This window comes from Cydia strobilella, chromosome 15 (genome assembly GCF_947568885.1).
Source record: "Cydia strobilella chromosome 15, ilCydStro3.1, whole genome shotgun sequence".
Taxonomy (NCBI): domain Eukaryota; kingdom Metazoa; phylum Arthropoda; class Insecta; order Lepidoptera; family Tortricidae; genus Cydia; species Cydia strobilella.
The window spans coordinates 8,525,359-8,538,723 of record NC_086055.1 but is presented as its reverse complement, the minus strand read 5'-3'; the positions used below and the strand labels follow the sequence as shown (position 1 = coordinate 8,538,723).

At 35.8% G+C, this 13,365-nt stretch overlaps 1 protein-coding gene across 1 annotated transcript in view; it reads left to right on the top strand.

Annotated features, from left to right (window-relative positions):
* The window catches only part of LOC134747987 (uncharacterized), a 191,322-nt gene that overhangs the window by 127,763 nt on the left and 50,194 nt on the right, over nt 1–13,365 (top strand). The window contains exon 7 of the mRNA XM_063682679.1: nt 5,269–5,418. Within this exon, the coding sequence (XP_063538749.1) occupies nt 5,269–5,418 (150 nt within the window). The remainder of the gene's footprint in view (nt 1–5,268; nt 5,419–13,365) is intronic.

The window sequence follows — 13,365 nt, the reverse complement described above, 5'->3', positions numbered from 1 at the left end:
AAATCCGCTAGTGGACGCTAGATGTCGACTACGAAAATAATAAGCGTTTTTGTAACAAAACTGATGTATGGAGTGAGCACTCTATGCTTACTTATTTCTTTATGGTATCAACTAAGAACTAGTTTTCTAGGATCATTTCTCATAACACTGAATTAACTATAAAATGTTGATAGAATCGACTCTACACTACAGCAATTAAAAAGGGATTTTCGTAGATATACCTATGTGCATACAATGTAACCCGTGCTGCTGCTGTTGATGTATTTATGTATCGTAGGGTTGCGCTGAGTAATGTTACAGTCAGTTTTATGCAAAATTATTAGACCGCAATATGACATCTAATATGTGATGTACTCGTACTTAATTTACCAATACTTTAAACGTGTATAAAAAATTAGCGCGCACTTTTTGCGTGCTAATGGTGTATCGTAGTTTAATTTAGTTGTAAGTGAATGTAGAACTTCCTTCCTTCTTTAACCGTAAATAGGTATTAATATTAATATTAATATTATTACGTAACTGCAGTACCTTATCTTCACGCAGGCCAATTCTTGCACTTAAATCCTGAATATTTTAACTTTACTGCGAAAATTGCGTCTTAATGTCTTATAACATATTTTTATTACTTTTATTTGCTGGTGGTTTAAGATAAACCTTTAATTGCGGCGCTACTTTGGCCACGTAATCTTGTAATCCCTCACTGGAATACCCACATAGATCACGAGAGATACCTTTTTCGACGATTAATATAACCAATAGGTAAACATGTTATTTTAACACTGTACCACTACTTGATACAGTAGTGTTTGATTGTTTATACTACTTACAAGTAAGAATTGTGTCTGAATTATTTGCTATAATTATAAGTCTTTTTTTGCGTATACCTAGCGGATATCCGCTAAAAAACAACAATTAATAAGGGGGTAATGCCGTCATCGTCATGCGTATATTTGTTTCTCATGAATCGTAAATCCTATGCATTTAATTCATTAAAAAGAATATAAAGAGTTACAATAATAACAGGGAATAAAATCGTTTAAGCGTCAGTCGGATTCGAGAAAAAAGATACGAAAAGATTTGTGATTGTCTGGAGCACAGAACTCTTATGCGCATATCCATCTCACTTGGCCTAACTTGTATGTACCATTTAGAACTTACAAGCATTATAAAACAGAATAGGGTAAACATATGAAGAAAGAAGAAGAACAAATTCAATCGCAAGAAAGAAGATACGGCGATGTACCGTTCACTCTAAGTATGAACGCCAAGCATATTGATTAGAGTTTGGTGTTCTACCTTACAGTGAATTGTGCCGCTTTATACCAACACCGAAGAGGAAGAAGAGAAGAATCAAGTGTTACACAGTTTACGGGTATGTAGCATAATTTCTAAAATCAAATATCCTAAGTATGAAATTCCTAGGCAGGAGATCGTAAATCAAAATGTCTAATGTACTTAATTCCTAAAGATGCATGTCCTAACACACTTTTAATCGAACAATCTCATTTTCGAAAATCAATATTCCTTTGTACAAAATGCCTAATGACAATACTTTGAAAGTCAATATGTCTAGTGCTCAAAACAGCTACTTATCAAAAGCCTAATTACTTTGAAACTCAATATGTCCGAGAACATTTCCTTCTTACCCTGAGTCGACGGAGCCCCGCTACGCGGAGCTCCTATTTCTGGGCGGTTTGCCCTTTGGCCATCTGAAGCTACCTAATGAACCTAACCTAACCTACCTATCGACTTAGGGTCGGTTGCACCAAACCGGCGGTCACCATTAAAGCGCTTGCTATATTATATTGTATGGGAAGTTTCATAGTTATCTGTTGAGTGACGTTGATGAGTCCGCTAATTGTTATCGGTGCAACGGCTCTTAGTGTGACTTGGGGAAAATAGCGACCTGGACCATACACCTGTAATCAAATTAACTACTGTAAAAATAAACTACTGGGTAAAAATCAGAATGGGGAAAAACGCGAATGGAACAAAAATATTAGGAAACAAAAATCTAAGGTCAGCTAAACGTAGGAAAAATGTTAGTATTTTTTGTGCACTAGCAGTATTGTATTTTAGACATTTAAAAAATAGGTTGATTAAGCGTAGGAAATGCATCTTTAGGAATTTAGTACATTAGACATTTAGATTTTCGATGTTCTGTCTTTAGGACTTTCGTACTTAGGAGGATATTTGATTTTAGAAATTATGCTACATACCCCAATTTACATAAGACATTTAGATTTTCGATGTTCTGTCTTTAGGAATTTCGTACATAGGAGGATATTTGATTTTAGAAATGATGCTACATACCCCAATTTACATACACATGTAGTTTTGTAATGAATTTACCTACTTTGTTTTTGTTGTCCTTCATTTAAAGTAAATAACATTTTGTTCTACAAATTGCTTCTGTTATTTACTGACTGTGTATGTATATTTTTATGTGTATATTTTTCAAGTGTAATAATAGCCATGGTTGAATATAATACGAGTATATATGGTCGTTTTGCATGTAGATAAATAAAAAAAAATCAAATAGGTATGACTAATCAACGAAATTTGTCAGTAGGCACTTCTGCTATGGACATTGGACATATTATAATTTCATGTTGATAAGGTAATTGATATAATTTTGAAATATTCGCACTGTTGTGATTCATGCTTTATCAATACGATAGGTTTTGGTCATTAAAATTATTTTAATTAATAGGCATAGGTAATTATTAATTTACCTTGAAAGTGAAAGTACCCTAATACACAATGGATAATTTCGATAGCTAGTTCAAGTACGTAAATTAGGAATAACTCGCCCTAGCCAAAACTCATTTATCTGCCGATATTGTAACTAAATTATCTGACGATATTGCAGTCTACATTCACCTTGTTGTACAAGTTTCTCTTGTGCTTAGTTCTATTTAAGGTGCCGTAGGTTCAGAAAACGGGGTTTTTAAAAAGTCGTAGAGCTTTTTTGTATCACAATACGGCTGTCATAAATTTAATTAGCAGTCTTGAGGCCTTTCTCTAGGGACTGTATCGATTCGAATCCTGAGTTTTTGACTTTCTCTCGCTAGAAAAAAATCACGAACATAAGTAAAATGCACATAAAAAATTTAAAACTTTAAAAATCTATAATAAATTATGCACAAAAGCTAAAATATGAAAATTTCTTCTAAAACTCGGCAATATCATGTTCGAGGGAACGTCTCGATTGCTTTTTAGGGTTCCGTACCCAAAGGGTAAAAAGGGACCCTATTACTAAGACTCCGCTGTCCGTCTGTCCTTCCGTCTATCCGTCTGTCCGTCTGTCTGTCTGTCACCAGGCTATATCTCATGAACCGTGATAGCTAGACAGTTGAAATTTTCACAGATGATGTATTTCTGTTGCCGCTATAACAACAAATACTAAAAACAGAATAATATAAATATTTAAATGGGGCTCCCATACAACAAACGTGATTTTTTTGCTGTTTTTTTTCCGTAATGGTACGGAACCCTTTGTGCGCGAGTCCGACTCGCACTTGACCGGTTTATATTTATTTATTTAAACGTACAAAAAATTTACATTGAAACATGATATCCGCGCTCCCGGGCACGCCCTTCCATCTCGCTCACGCTTACGCTTAGCGAGAGTGAGAAAAGAACACGAACTTACTGGACCTGAAACTACCCGGTGCAAGCGCTGTGAAAGTTATATAAAATTTTTTTGGTGCTTGTGATATACTTAAAAATAAACTGCTCGTTAACTTGCAGAAACAATTTGGTAGGTACAACAAAAATTGTTCCCTAATTAAGAATGCTATTTATAGGTAATTAATGTTGAATAGGTACTGGTACCTAGGCATTAAGAATCATTTCAACGCATTTATTTTAGTTAAGTTCATTAATGTTGTAATTAAACAAATAAATAAATATTCTTTATTGCACCACAAAGAAACAAAAATTTTAAAACAGATTTACAATGTAAATACCTTTATAGCAACAGGCACAGGGACAGGTATTAAGTATAAATATAACTCATTTATTTGATAATAACTGTTATAAAATTACTATTAAAACTAAAACTAACTACAATTATAATACTGGTACTGGTTATTTAGTTAGCAATTTTGCTATATACGCAGGCTTCCCGAGGTTCGTAACAAAAATATTGTCTGAATGCAGGTTTACTTACTATATTTTACTTCACAAAAAAGTTCCCGTTCCGTTCCGAAAAATTAACTACTTTTATGATATGTTATAGTCTGTCAAGCCATCTCCGTCAGTAGTAAAACAGCGGCAAATTTACAAAATGGAGGCGCGAAGGGTTATGATCCCATAAAAAATTTGAATTTCGCGCCTTTTTCTACTGACAACGTATTTTGACAGACTATATTAAGTATGTTGGTTTCCGTAGATATTGGTTACCTGAAACCTTTTCCTTTTTCCAGTGAAAAGTAGGATATTTCTACTGTAGGTACACAAAATCTCATGTCAAAATTATCGGCAAAGACCGCAAAGATGTTTTTTTTAATGAAGCCTGAAAAGGCTCGCCACGCCGCCCGGAAGTGGCCGGTAACGCTTCTTCCGCCGGATGTACCCTCCCTTTTCATTACCTATTCTAACAATCCGAGTACAATGGAAGTTTTTCAATTACGGGTATGTTCTGTTCTACATACATACATAGTCTATGTGCTGTGTATATCGTTGATACTCGTATGTTATTAGACTACTTACTGAACTATGAGATTTGTTCTAAAAGTTTTTCGCGACTCCAGCGGCGGTAGCACGGTCGGATTTTTATCGCTTGTCACCATGCCTGTCACAAGTATGTAAATAGAACCAAGCTGCGCCCGCTGATATGAATATTTTCTTTGATATTTAAGTTTAATTCAAAAGTGCACTGGAGTGGCGTTCGATCTTTAAAAATTGGTCTGAAATTCTAGGATTATAGGGACTCGCCATCATATATATCGGAGCGGCCAAGGCGCTCACAAATATCTGAACACGCATTGTCAATGCATTAGAGTCGTGGTCAGATATTTCTGAGCACCTCGGCCGCTCCGATATATCTGATGGTGACTTTACAGCGAGCTGCAAAAGGGCATGGACATATTATGAATTAAATCGATTCATAAAGTGGTCATAGGTACAATTCTGCGGCTCGTTGTACATTATCAGAAATTGCTGACCTGATGGAAATTTCTAACCAAAGCCTTCCTCGATCAAAATCGTAAAGGCTATACGTAATTACGTACTTACAGTTCTAATACGATTTTCCATTTCCAGATGAATTCTGCGAAGAGTACCCACACAGCCTGATCCCAACGCCGGGGTACTGGGTCGAGTGCTCTCGGCAGAAGATCACAACCGATACTATCTGGGACGAGTCGGAATCGGAGCACGACAGCGGGCCTGATCGGGACAACGCAGACAATGGTAAGTTAAATATAGGTACAAAAGCTTCAGGAACTACGTCTTACAACATTGGCGATTTTATTGAGACATACAAAATCTAGTCTGGACACTACAATGTTCCAAAATATTAAAGACCTATACATATCAAGCCAGAATGTAAGGTTAAGAGGACACTATAAAACTTGTCAAACCTCCGTGTGCTAGCAACCCTAGGAAACACTTCTTGCCGAATCGTGTGGTAAATGTGTAGAACTCTCTACCAGAAACTGTTGTTAGTGCACCGTCAGTGAACACTTTCAAAAATAAACTGGATACACATTTTAGAACTTTGAAAAGTGGAAAATAAAATACAAGTGCTTCGATATACACTCATCAGCTCCAAGAGCTGCTAGTGTATCAAAATAAATAATAAATGTGGTCTCAAGGGAGAGAACTCGCTTGGTAAAATGCGCTAATTACTGAACAAGCATTCCACGGGCTGTCCCTTACAAACGCATTTTATTTCGTGATTTCGTGGTTGGTCCCATAGTAAAAGTTGCTCAGTATAATCCCGAAACCTCCCTGGCAACGAGAATGCACTTATTTTTTAGCCAGCCTGTATATTTATTTTATAACGCACCGATCGTACTTCTGTAGATAAATTTGTAGCGGTTAAGGCAGATATGGAATACGTAGGCCAGTGATTCTTTTCATGTCACATTACACAATGATAAAGGATGAACATCAAGGATTACTTTGTTTCTATTTGCTATTTTGGTTAGGTATAGGCCAGACGTCAGTCGTTTTCGTAAAAACTAGTGCCTACACCAATTCTTGTAGTTAGTTGCCAAGCGGACCCCAGGCTCCATTGAGCTGTGGCAAAATGCCGGGAAAATGCGAGGAAGATGATTTTGGGCGAGTATATGTCTGTAAACAAATAATCTGAACTTAAATATAGCTCGATTTGTTTAGACGTGTAGAATGCTATTCCCGTGCGTATAAAAAAAACTCCATAGACATAATTGGTAATAAGATATTACAGGTCACAATTTTTTAACTTATTTCTACACATCACCTACTTTATATCACTTTAGTAATATTTTTTTTATTAAACAATTCAATATTACAATATTATTTATAATCTATTATACACATTACACTATTAACTATTCTTTATAATCTATAAATTCTTTAAAACTATAAAAGCTTTGCTTAATTAGCCAGATAACGCCAAGTGCCTCATATTTTTTGTAGATGACGCTATTTATTATGTTTGCATTTTAGAAAACAAAGTACCTCCTCTTTTTTTTGCTTCAAACATACATTGCGGGGTATCGTTGGATAGGTTCTTCAAAACGAATAGGGGTCTTCAACAAACATTTTTTGATAAAGTTAACATTCTGGAGACATAAACTTTACTACTTACTTACTTTACTTCACCAGGTACTTTAGGGCTTCACCATTCATGTAGACTGCTGGTGGGTAGTCAGCTAGCTGACTGTTAAGATGGAAGTAAGACACCTCAGTCTTGCTCGTACTTGCCACAAGTCTCCACTCTCCACGCGCTGAAATATGCGGCCACAGATTTGAGATCCGATGTCAGAATTTTGCCTCCAGATTCAAAGTCTTTACTCTGAGTTTCTTCAACATAATCACATGACTCTCTCAACAAAATCTATCTCGTCTTTTGACTGTTTCGAATACTTATATGTAGAAAATTATTCGGCAATAAAATCTAGTTCTTAAATTGAATGTTGATTACCTATTTGCTAAAATTGATTTGACGAATGTTTTATGTTAAAAAGTATACCCATTACATATTTGTTTTAAGAATATACCTACCTGATTTATTTTATAGGTAGAATTCAGTTATCGATAGCTTGTGAAATATGATTATGTTATGGAACATTTGGAATTTCGAATAATAATCACGAGTACAAAGGGGTTCCGTGTTGCGTTACTGGCATACAATTGAATTGAAGTGGACACTCGCAAGGCAACTCCTTGATAAAGGTTATTTCGAGGGGTTTTCTTTGTATGTCTCTTGTCATATCAACTAACATCCGAGACGAAAATTTGATTTCAACGTGTTTCGCCTCTCCATTATGAAAATACTAGTATCATCTCGTTTGCTCAATAGTCAGCAGCAAGGCTATTTTTCTGATATTTCATATTACGTGATATCTTCGAGCAACACCAGCTTCCGACACGTCGAAAGGAAGGAGCCCAAGCGATATCGTACTGTACAAATCGTTCTGCCTTTTTTTACGGGGGGGATCAATCGACACAACGTCAAAGACAAATCTTGCACACCTCGATCTCTTTTTGTGTAGTCACAACACGCACCGCGCTAGTTGTGTGCATGCCCATTTGGGCATGTGCTTCGGCAGAAGGGATATAGTGCGAATGCCGGCTCCCTTCCCGGTGTTGCTCGAAGCGTGATATAAATTTTGAATAAAATGTGCTACATTTTTTTAGGTAGGTATTTGGTGTTGCACGAAAATTATTGATAACCTACCTACTATTAGATTTAAGTATTAGAATACTTCAAAGTTACTAAACTTTAATATTCACAAAATACCGGTCCATTTGTAATTCAGTAAAAAAACAAAGCCATCAGACGACTAATGTAATGGATAAAATAAAAAGACAGAGACGCACGTATTCAGACACAAAAAAGTAATACTCGTTGGGTTTCCGTTAGTGCCCCTGCCCTTACTGCGCAGAATAAAATTTAACGGTGGACAAGTATCAAGCTACAAAAAGAATCGTTTGAAAAATATTCCCTCCAACACTTACAGTTACAGGTGACGTTACGGGAACTTTTTCAAATTTCAACGTAGACTCGTTATTACTTTTGATCCCGGGGAAACTTTGTTAAATTAACTAAAAAGGAACACGCAATAATTTAATTATTGTATCGTTTTTGTTGTTACTGTGTTTCGTTTTAATAAAATCACTCAGTGAAAATTAAAAACCTATAGAGGAAAAAACGGACAAGTGCGAGTTGGACTCGCCCACCGATGGTTCCGTACTAATTTATTTTTTTGTATTTGTTGTTATGCGGCAACAGAAATCATACATCATCTGTGAAAATTTCAACTTTCAACTATCACGGTTCATAAGATAGAGCATGGTGACAGAACCTTAGTAATAGAGTCCCGTTCTTACCCTTTGGGTACGGAACCCTAATAAAAGAGGTATTTTTATGTCCTTGTCGTTAATAATTTTTTGCTATTGATTTTTCTTCCTCCTTTGCTAATTCATAATTAAGTATCATTATTTTTATTTATTGTATCGTAATTTTAATAGTAGGTACTCTGTGTGATTGCTACATATTGAAAGGCATTAAAATACGAGTACCTATGGGTTTGAGATGAAACGAACAAAGTGAGTCCCATAATAGGATCACACTAGTGTTTTAATGTCTTATTACAGGTATACCGTTACATATCATGTGTTCAGGAACCGCATGTTACGACCGGCAAAGATCTATTAAATCACATTTAAGATCGCGGCTATCGCGAATTTATTTTGTTACCTTTATTTACCGACGTTTCGACACAGGACAATGTGATTTAATATGTGTTCAAAACGCGAAAGTTTTAAATGTAATAATTAAAATATAATCTGAACGTCAAATGGCAGTAAATTAAATTATTTTCACGTATTCACGCTACCGTAGTTTTTTACTAGATAATAAGGTATAGTTGCCCTACTGATTTATTATAAGTATTATAACTCTCTAGGGCCAAAACTCAGAATGTACATTTCATAACAATATAATGTAATTAAAGTGTTACAACCTTAAATGTCGTGTAGCACATTAGTTTGCTAAGACACTACACACTCATATTGTAATACTGTGCTCATAGCGATAAATGTGCTTGAATAGTTATTTATGTCATAATTAAACACGACAGTTATGAAGCAATGAAACACGCAAATCTACCATTTCTATTCTCGTACATGACAGTTAGGAGAGTGAACATAACGTAATATTGTATACTGTAGGCATACGTGAAACTTGCGTTCTCAATATTGTTTATTATATTATATCTTGACACTTGCTCTCTGCTGTTCTGTACAACATAGTTTCGCAGCTATGAAATTGTTTTTTATTTCGACAATTACGATGACGGGCATTTTTTCAAACCCGTTGTATTTGACTTTAGTACTATACATCGTATCGTTTAGTAGTATATATCGTGTTGTCGTACACATACTTACATTTCATATATCTATGCTTACATTCATCTTACATTCAATAGTAATGCACGACTAGTTAAGCTGTTAGAATTTGTGTACTTCCAAGTAAAATATATTATTATTCAAAGCCGTCATAAATTTCCAGCTTCACTGGGATAAGCTGCACAGGGCGTCTAACTGAATCGTTAGTTTTATTTTGTTAGTTTTAATTATATTTTTTATTGATTTTAATTTAAATGTTTTTTTTTGTGTAAATAGTTGTAATTATGGATCATGTATCTGAAATAAATGAATTTATTATTTATTATTATTATAAATGAAAATGAAATGTAAATATTTATTTCAGGCAACCAGTAGCCCATAGATAATAACCTTTAAACTAGCATACATATAATAAAAATATATTTTAAAACTAAACACTACAATAGTACATTACGATACAAGTGCGAAATAAGGGAAATTCGCAACGAGTGGCAATAAATTAAAACACGACCGAAGGGAGTGTTTTTAATCGACACGAGTTGCGAATGACCTAGTCGCACATGTATCGTACAACGTTTTACAGTACATAGGCCCTAATAATTTTCGACATAGTCACGCAATATGCCAATTATCGCACTAGTGCGGTAAAGTAGCACCATATGTTGTGTAAATCACATTATGGTTGCGATGCATTACGCAACCCCGCAGTGTCACGGCCCGGCCACGACATTGCGCGACCGACGATGGCGGCAGCGGCAACCGGAGATGGGAACTAAAGGTCCGATCGCTGTGTCTCGCTTCAACCTATGGTTGCCGCCGCCGCCAGTCGCGCAACATCAGCCGTCAGGGTCCTCAGGGAGCCGGCCGCGGAACCGCCGGAACTTGACACCTTTCGAAACTCCTCCTTGTTGAAAGTCGCTAACACGTTCATAAATAAATTTCTATTGAACTATTTCAGAATGAAAGGTAATGTATCCAGGACACTTAAACAACAAAAAGTAAATTATAGTAGTTTATGTGACTGCTACATAACGAAAGGCATTAGAACTCGAGTGTGGGTTTATGAAACGAACGAAGTGAGTTTCATAATAGAATCACACGAGTGTTTTAATGCCTAATTATGTGCAGTTACATACACTGCTTATCTACACACATATTATAAACTTTCTATCGTATTCACTAACCTAACAGCCGACATTGGGGCATAGTTGCTCTCTGGCGGAATTCGCGGATATGAGGTGGCGTCTCCGAAATATCTTTATCGCACATTTTAAATGAAGCTTTTGCTAGACTTACTTTAAAAACAAAAAAAAAATTTTTTACTTACAAACTAATGAAAAGATAAACTGCACGTCAAATGGCGACAAAGAAAACTTTTTCACGCATGTCAGGCATCCGTAGTTTTTATTTTAATTCAGAGACAAAGTAGAGTGGGGGTCGATTGCAATATCGTTCGATACATCGAAGCGAGATTTGTCAAAATTGTATGCAATTGACATTTCATTTCGACTAAAACGTCATCTTGACTGATAATAGAATAGAGGTCAAATCAAATTTCTTTGTTTTTCGAAGATGTTCGAATTTTGAATAAAATAATATTATCGAACTCGATGTTGTTATTTAGCGATAATAACATTTATAAAACGGTTAACACAGATAAAAAATTTGCTGTAACAAAACAGTTTATCTTAATGTTGGCCATTATTTACGGATTTTGAGGGCATCATAGAGTTTTTATGATGTGTAGATAAACGAAAACATTGTCATAAGAACACTTTATTGTTTCACTGAAAAGGTTTCCCCTTAACTTGCTGCTATGCTATGGTACCTTCTGTTTACCTAGATGATGGTCTTTAAATAAAACTGGTCCAAAAGAGCTCAACGGTTCTAGGATTATTAGGTACCTATTTTCCACAAACACTAAAAACCTGTCTTAACAAACACAAAAAAAATCGAGAATTCGTACGTTGTCACAGTTGTCACAGTGACGATCAATATGAAAATTGCTAGACTTTTTAAGTTTTATATTTTAAGTAGGACAGATTTCATTAGGCTTTCAAATATTTCAAAATTACTTAAAGGCGGCCTATACACACAGACAACAATAATTGCTAGACTTCATACTATTGTCACTGCGACCAGGTCCAAAATGGGTCGGAAATTAAAGTCTTTGACTACGATTAAAGCCAATATTTTGTCGAAATATTAAAATTTTAAAACGCCTGTCAACTACACAATTAAACTGAAATGCGCCGAAGTTCCCGTTATCATTCCAAGCACACTTAATTACGTTTTACTTGACGTATCGATCGAGATAATTGACCAATCGTAAACCTTATTGTGACGTGATAAGTTCTACCCATAGGTACTCAGTTCAACCATTTGATGTTGGTATCCGTGGAAACCCACACCTGCAGCAGGAAATTAAAATGTCTCTTACAATTTTTTTCAATAGTGACACCGGTTTCAAATAAGAATGTCGCCAGAATTGTTATTTTGGGCGTTCGTTTTTCGCAAATCTCTCTTGTCAAGCCTGTGGCAGACCATGTCGGTCTCGCATCGGTCTATTCAGCCACCAAAAACAGTGTCTCTCCGGTGTTACACCATAAATCGTCTGCAATAAAATAAAAGATTGTCTGCAATAGACGCAAAGGCCAATGATGATAATTATTTTGAAGTTTTTCAAATAAAAAGCTAAATTCGCCAAATGTTATTTATGTATATTATATATTTTTTAAAGTACCTTTTACTTTATATATAGACAAATGCATTTTCTGGTTAACCGTTCCCTATCTCCACCGAGACCACGGGGACAACGCCGTCCTCGAAACGTCGGAGGTAAATTTAAAACTTATTTTACGCGATTAAGTCCCGTCGTTGTAAATAATCATGAATCTTCAGATAACATTTGGATACTATATAAAAGTAAGACCTTCATTTGAATTTATATCAGGCAGTTATTGCCTCGCAATTTTGGTAAAAAAACTCCTTTTGCTATCTCGATGCAGATATAACATATAAGATATATTGAGGAGAGTTATACCTACAGAGGACAGGGGTGCGGATTTGTTTTGCAAGAACAAAATAATTGTAAGTAAATGTGGGCTTGTACTTTAGATAATATTTTAATCGCATAAATGTAATCATTTTTTTTACAAACGACGTCGTCATATCATGTACTGTTTCTGTTGCTTGCATTATCGAAAGTTTAGGTATTTATTTACCCAGTCGTTTAAAGTAGGCCAACAATGTTTTTTGTTAATTAAATTGATTAAAAACTCGCAGTGGCATACGCTGTGTCATTCCCGACACGTTTTCAATTTATTGCCACGTCGTCTGCGGATCTACGATGCAATTGCTATTGCTTAACGAAAACCAGTGGGTCGAAAGCTCAAGCAAACCATACTATATACTTGTAAGTGCGCTCTCTGGTTACTCATTGTTGTTACGGATTTCGAGATCACGTTATGTAGGTTCGCCTGAGAACTTTAAGCGTCTGCACTTTGGTAACCAACGGGAATAGTCGCACTGGCGCCCTCCCGGCGTCTTATCGCCTGTTATCGCCAACATTCTGAGGGATCGCTTACAAAAGCTCGCATTTATTTATTCACCTTAGCTACAAAAGCGACCTTGCTGTGCACAACTGAGACTTCAATTTCAAGTAATCTTTAAGATCGTGGTAAGAGCTTGCGCATTAATGCCAACCATCTGGGTAAATGCGCCGATTGCTGTCCAAGTACCATGGTCCCGACTTTGGCTTGGTGCTAAGAGTCTATGAAAGCTGGTCATGTCTTGCAT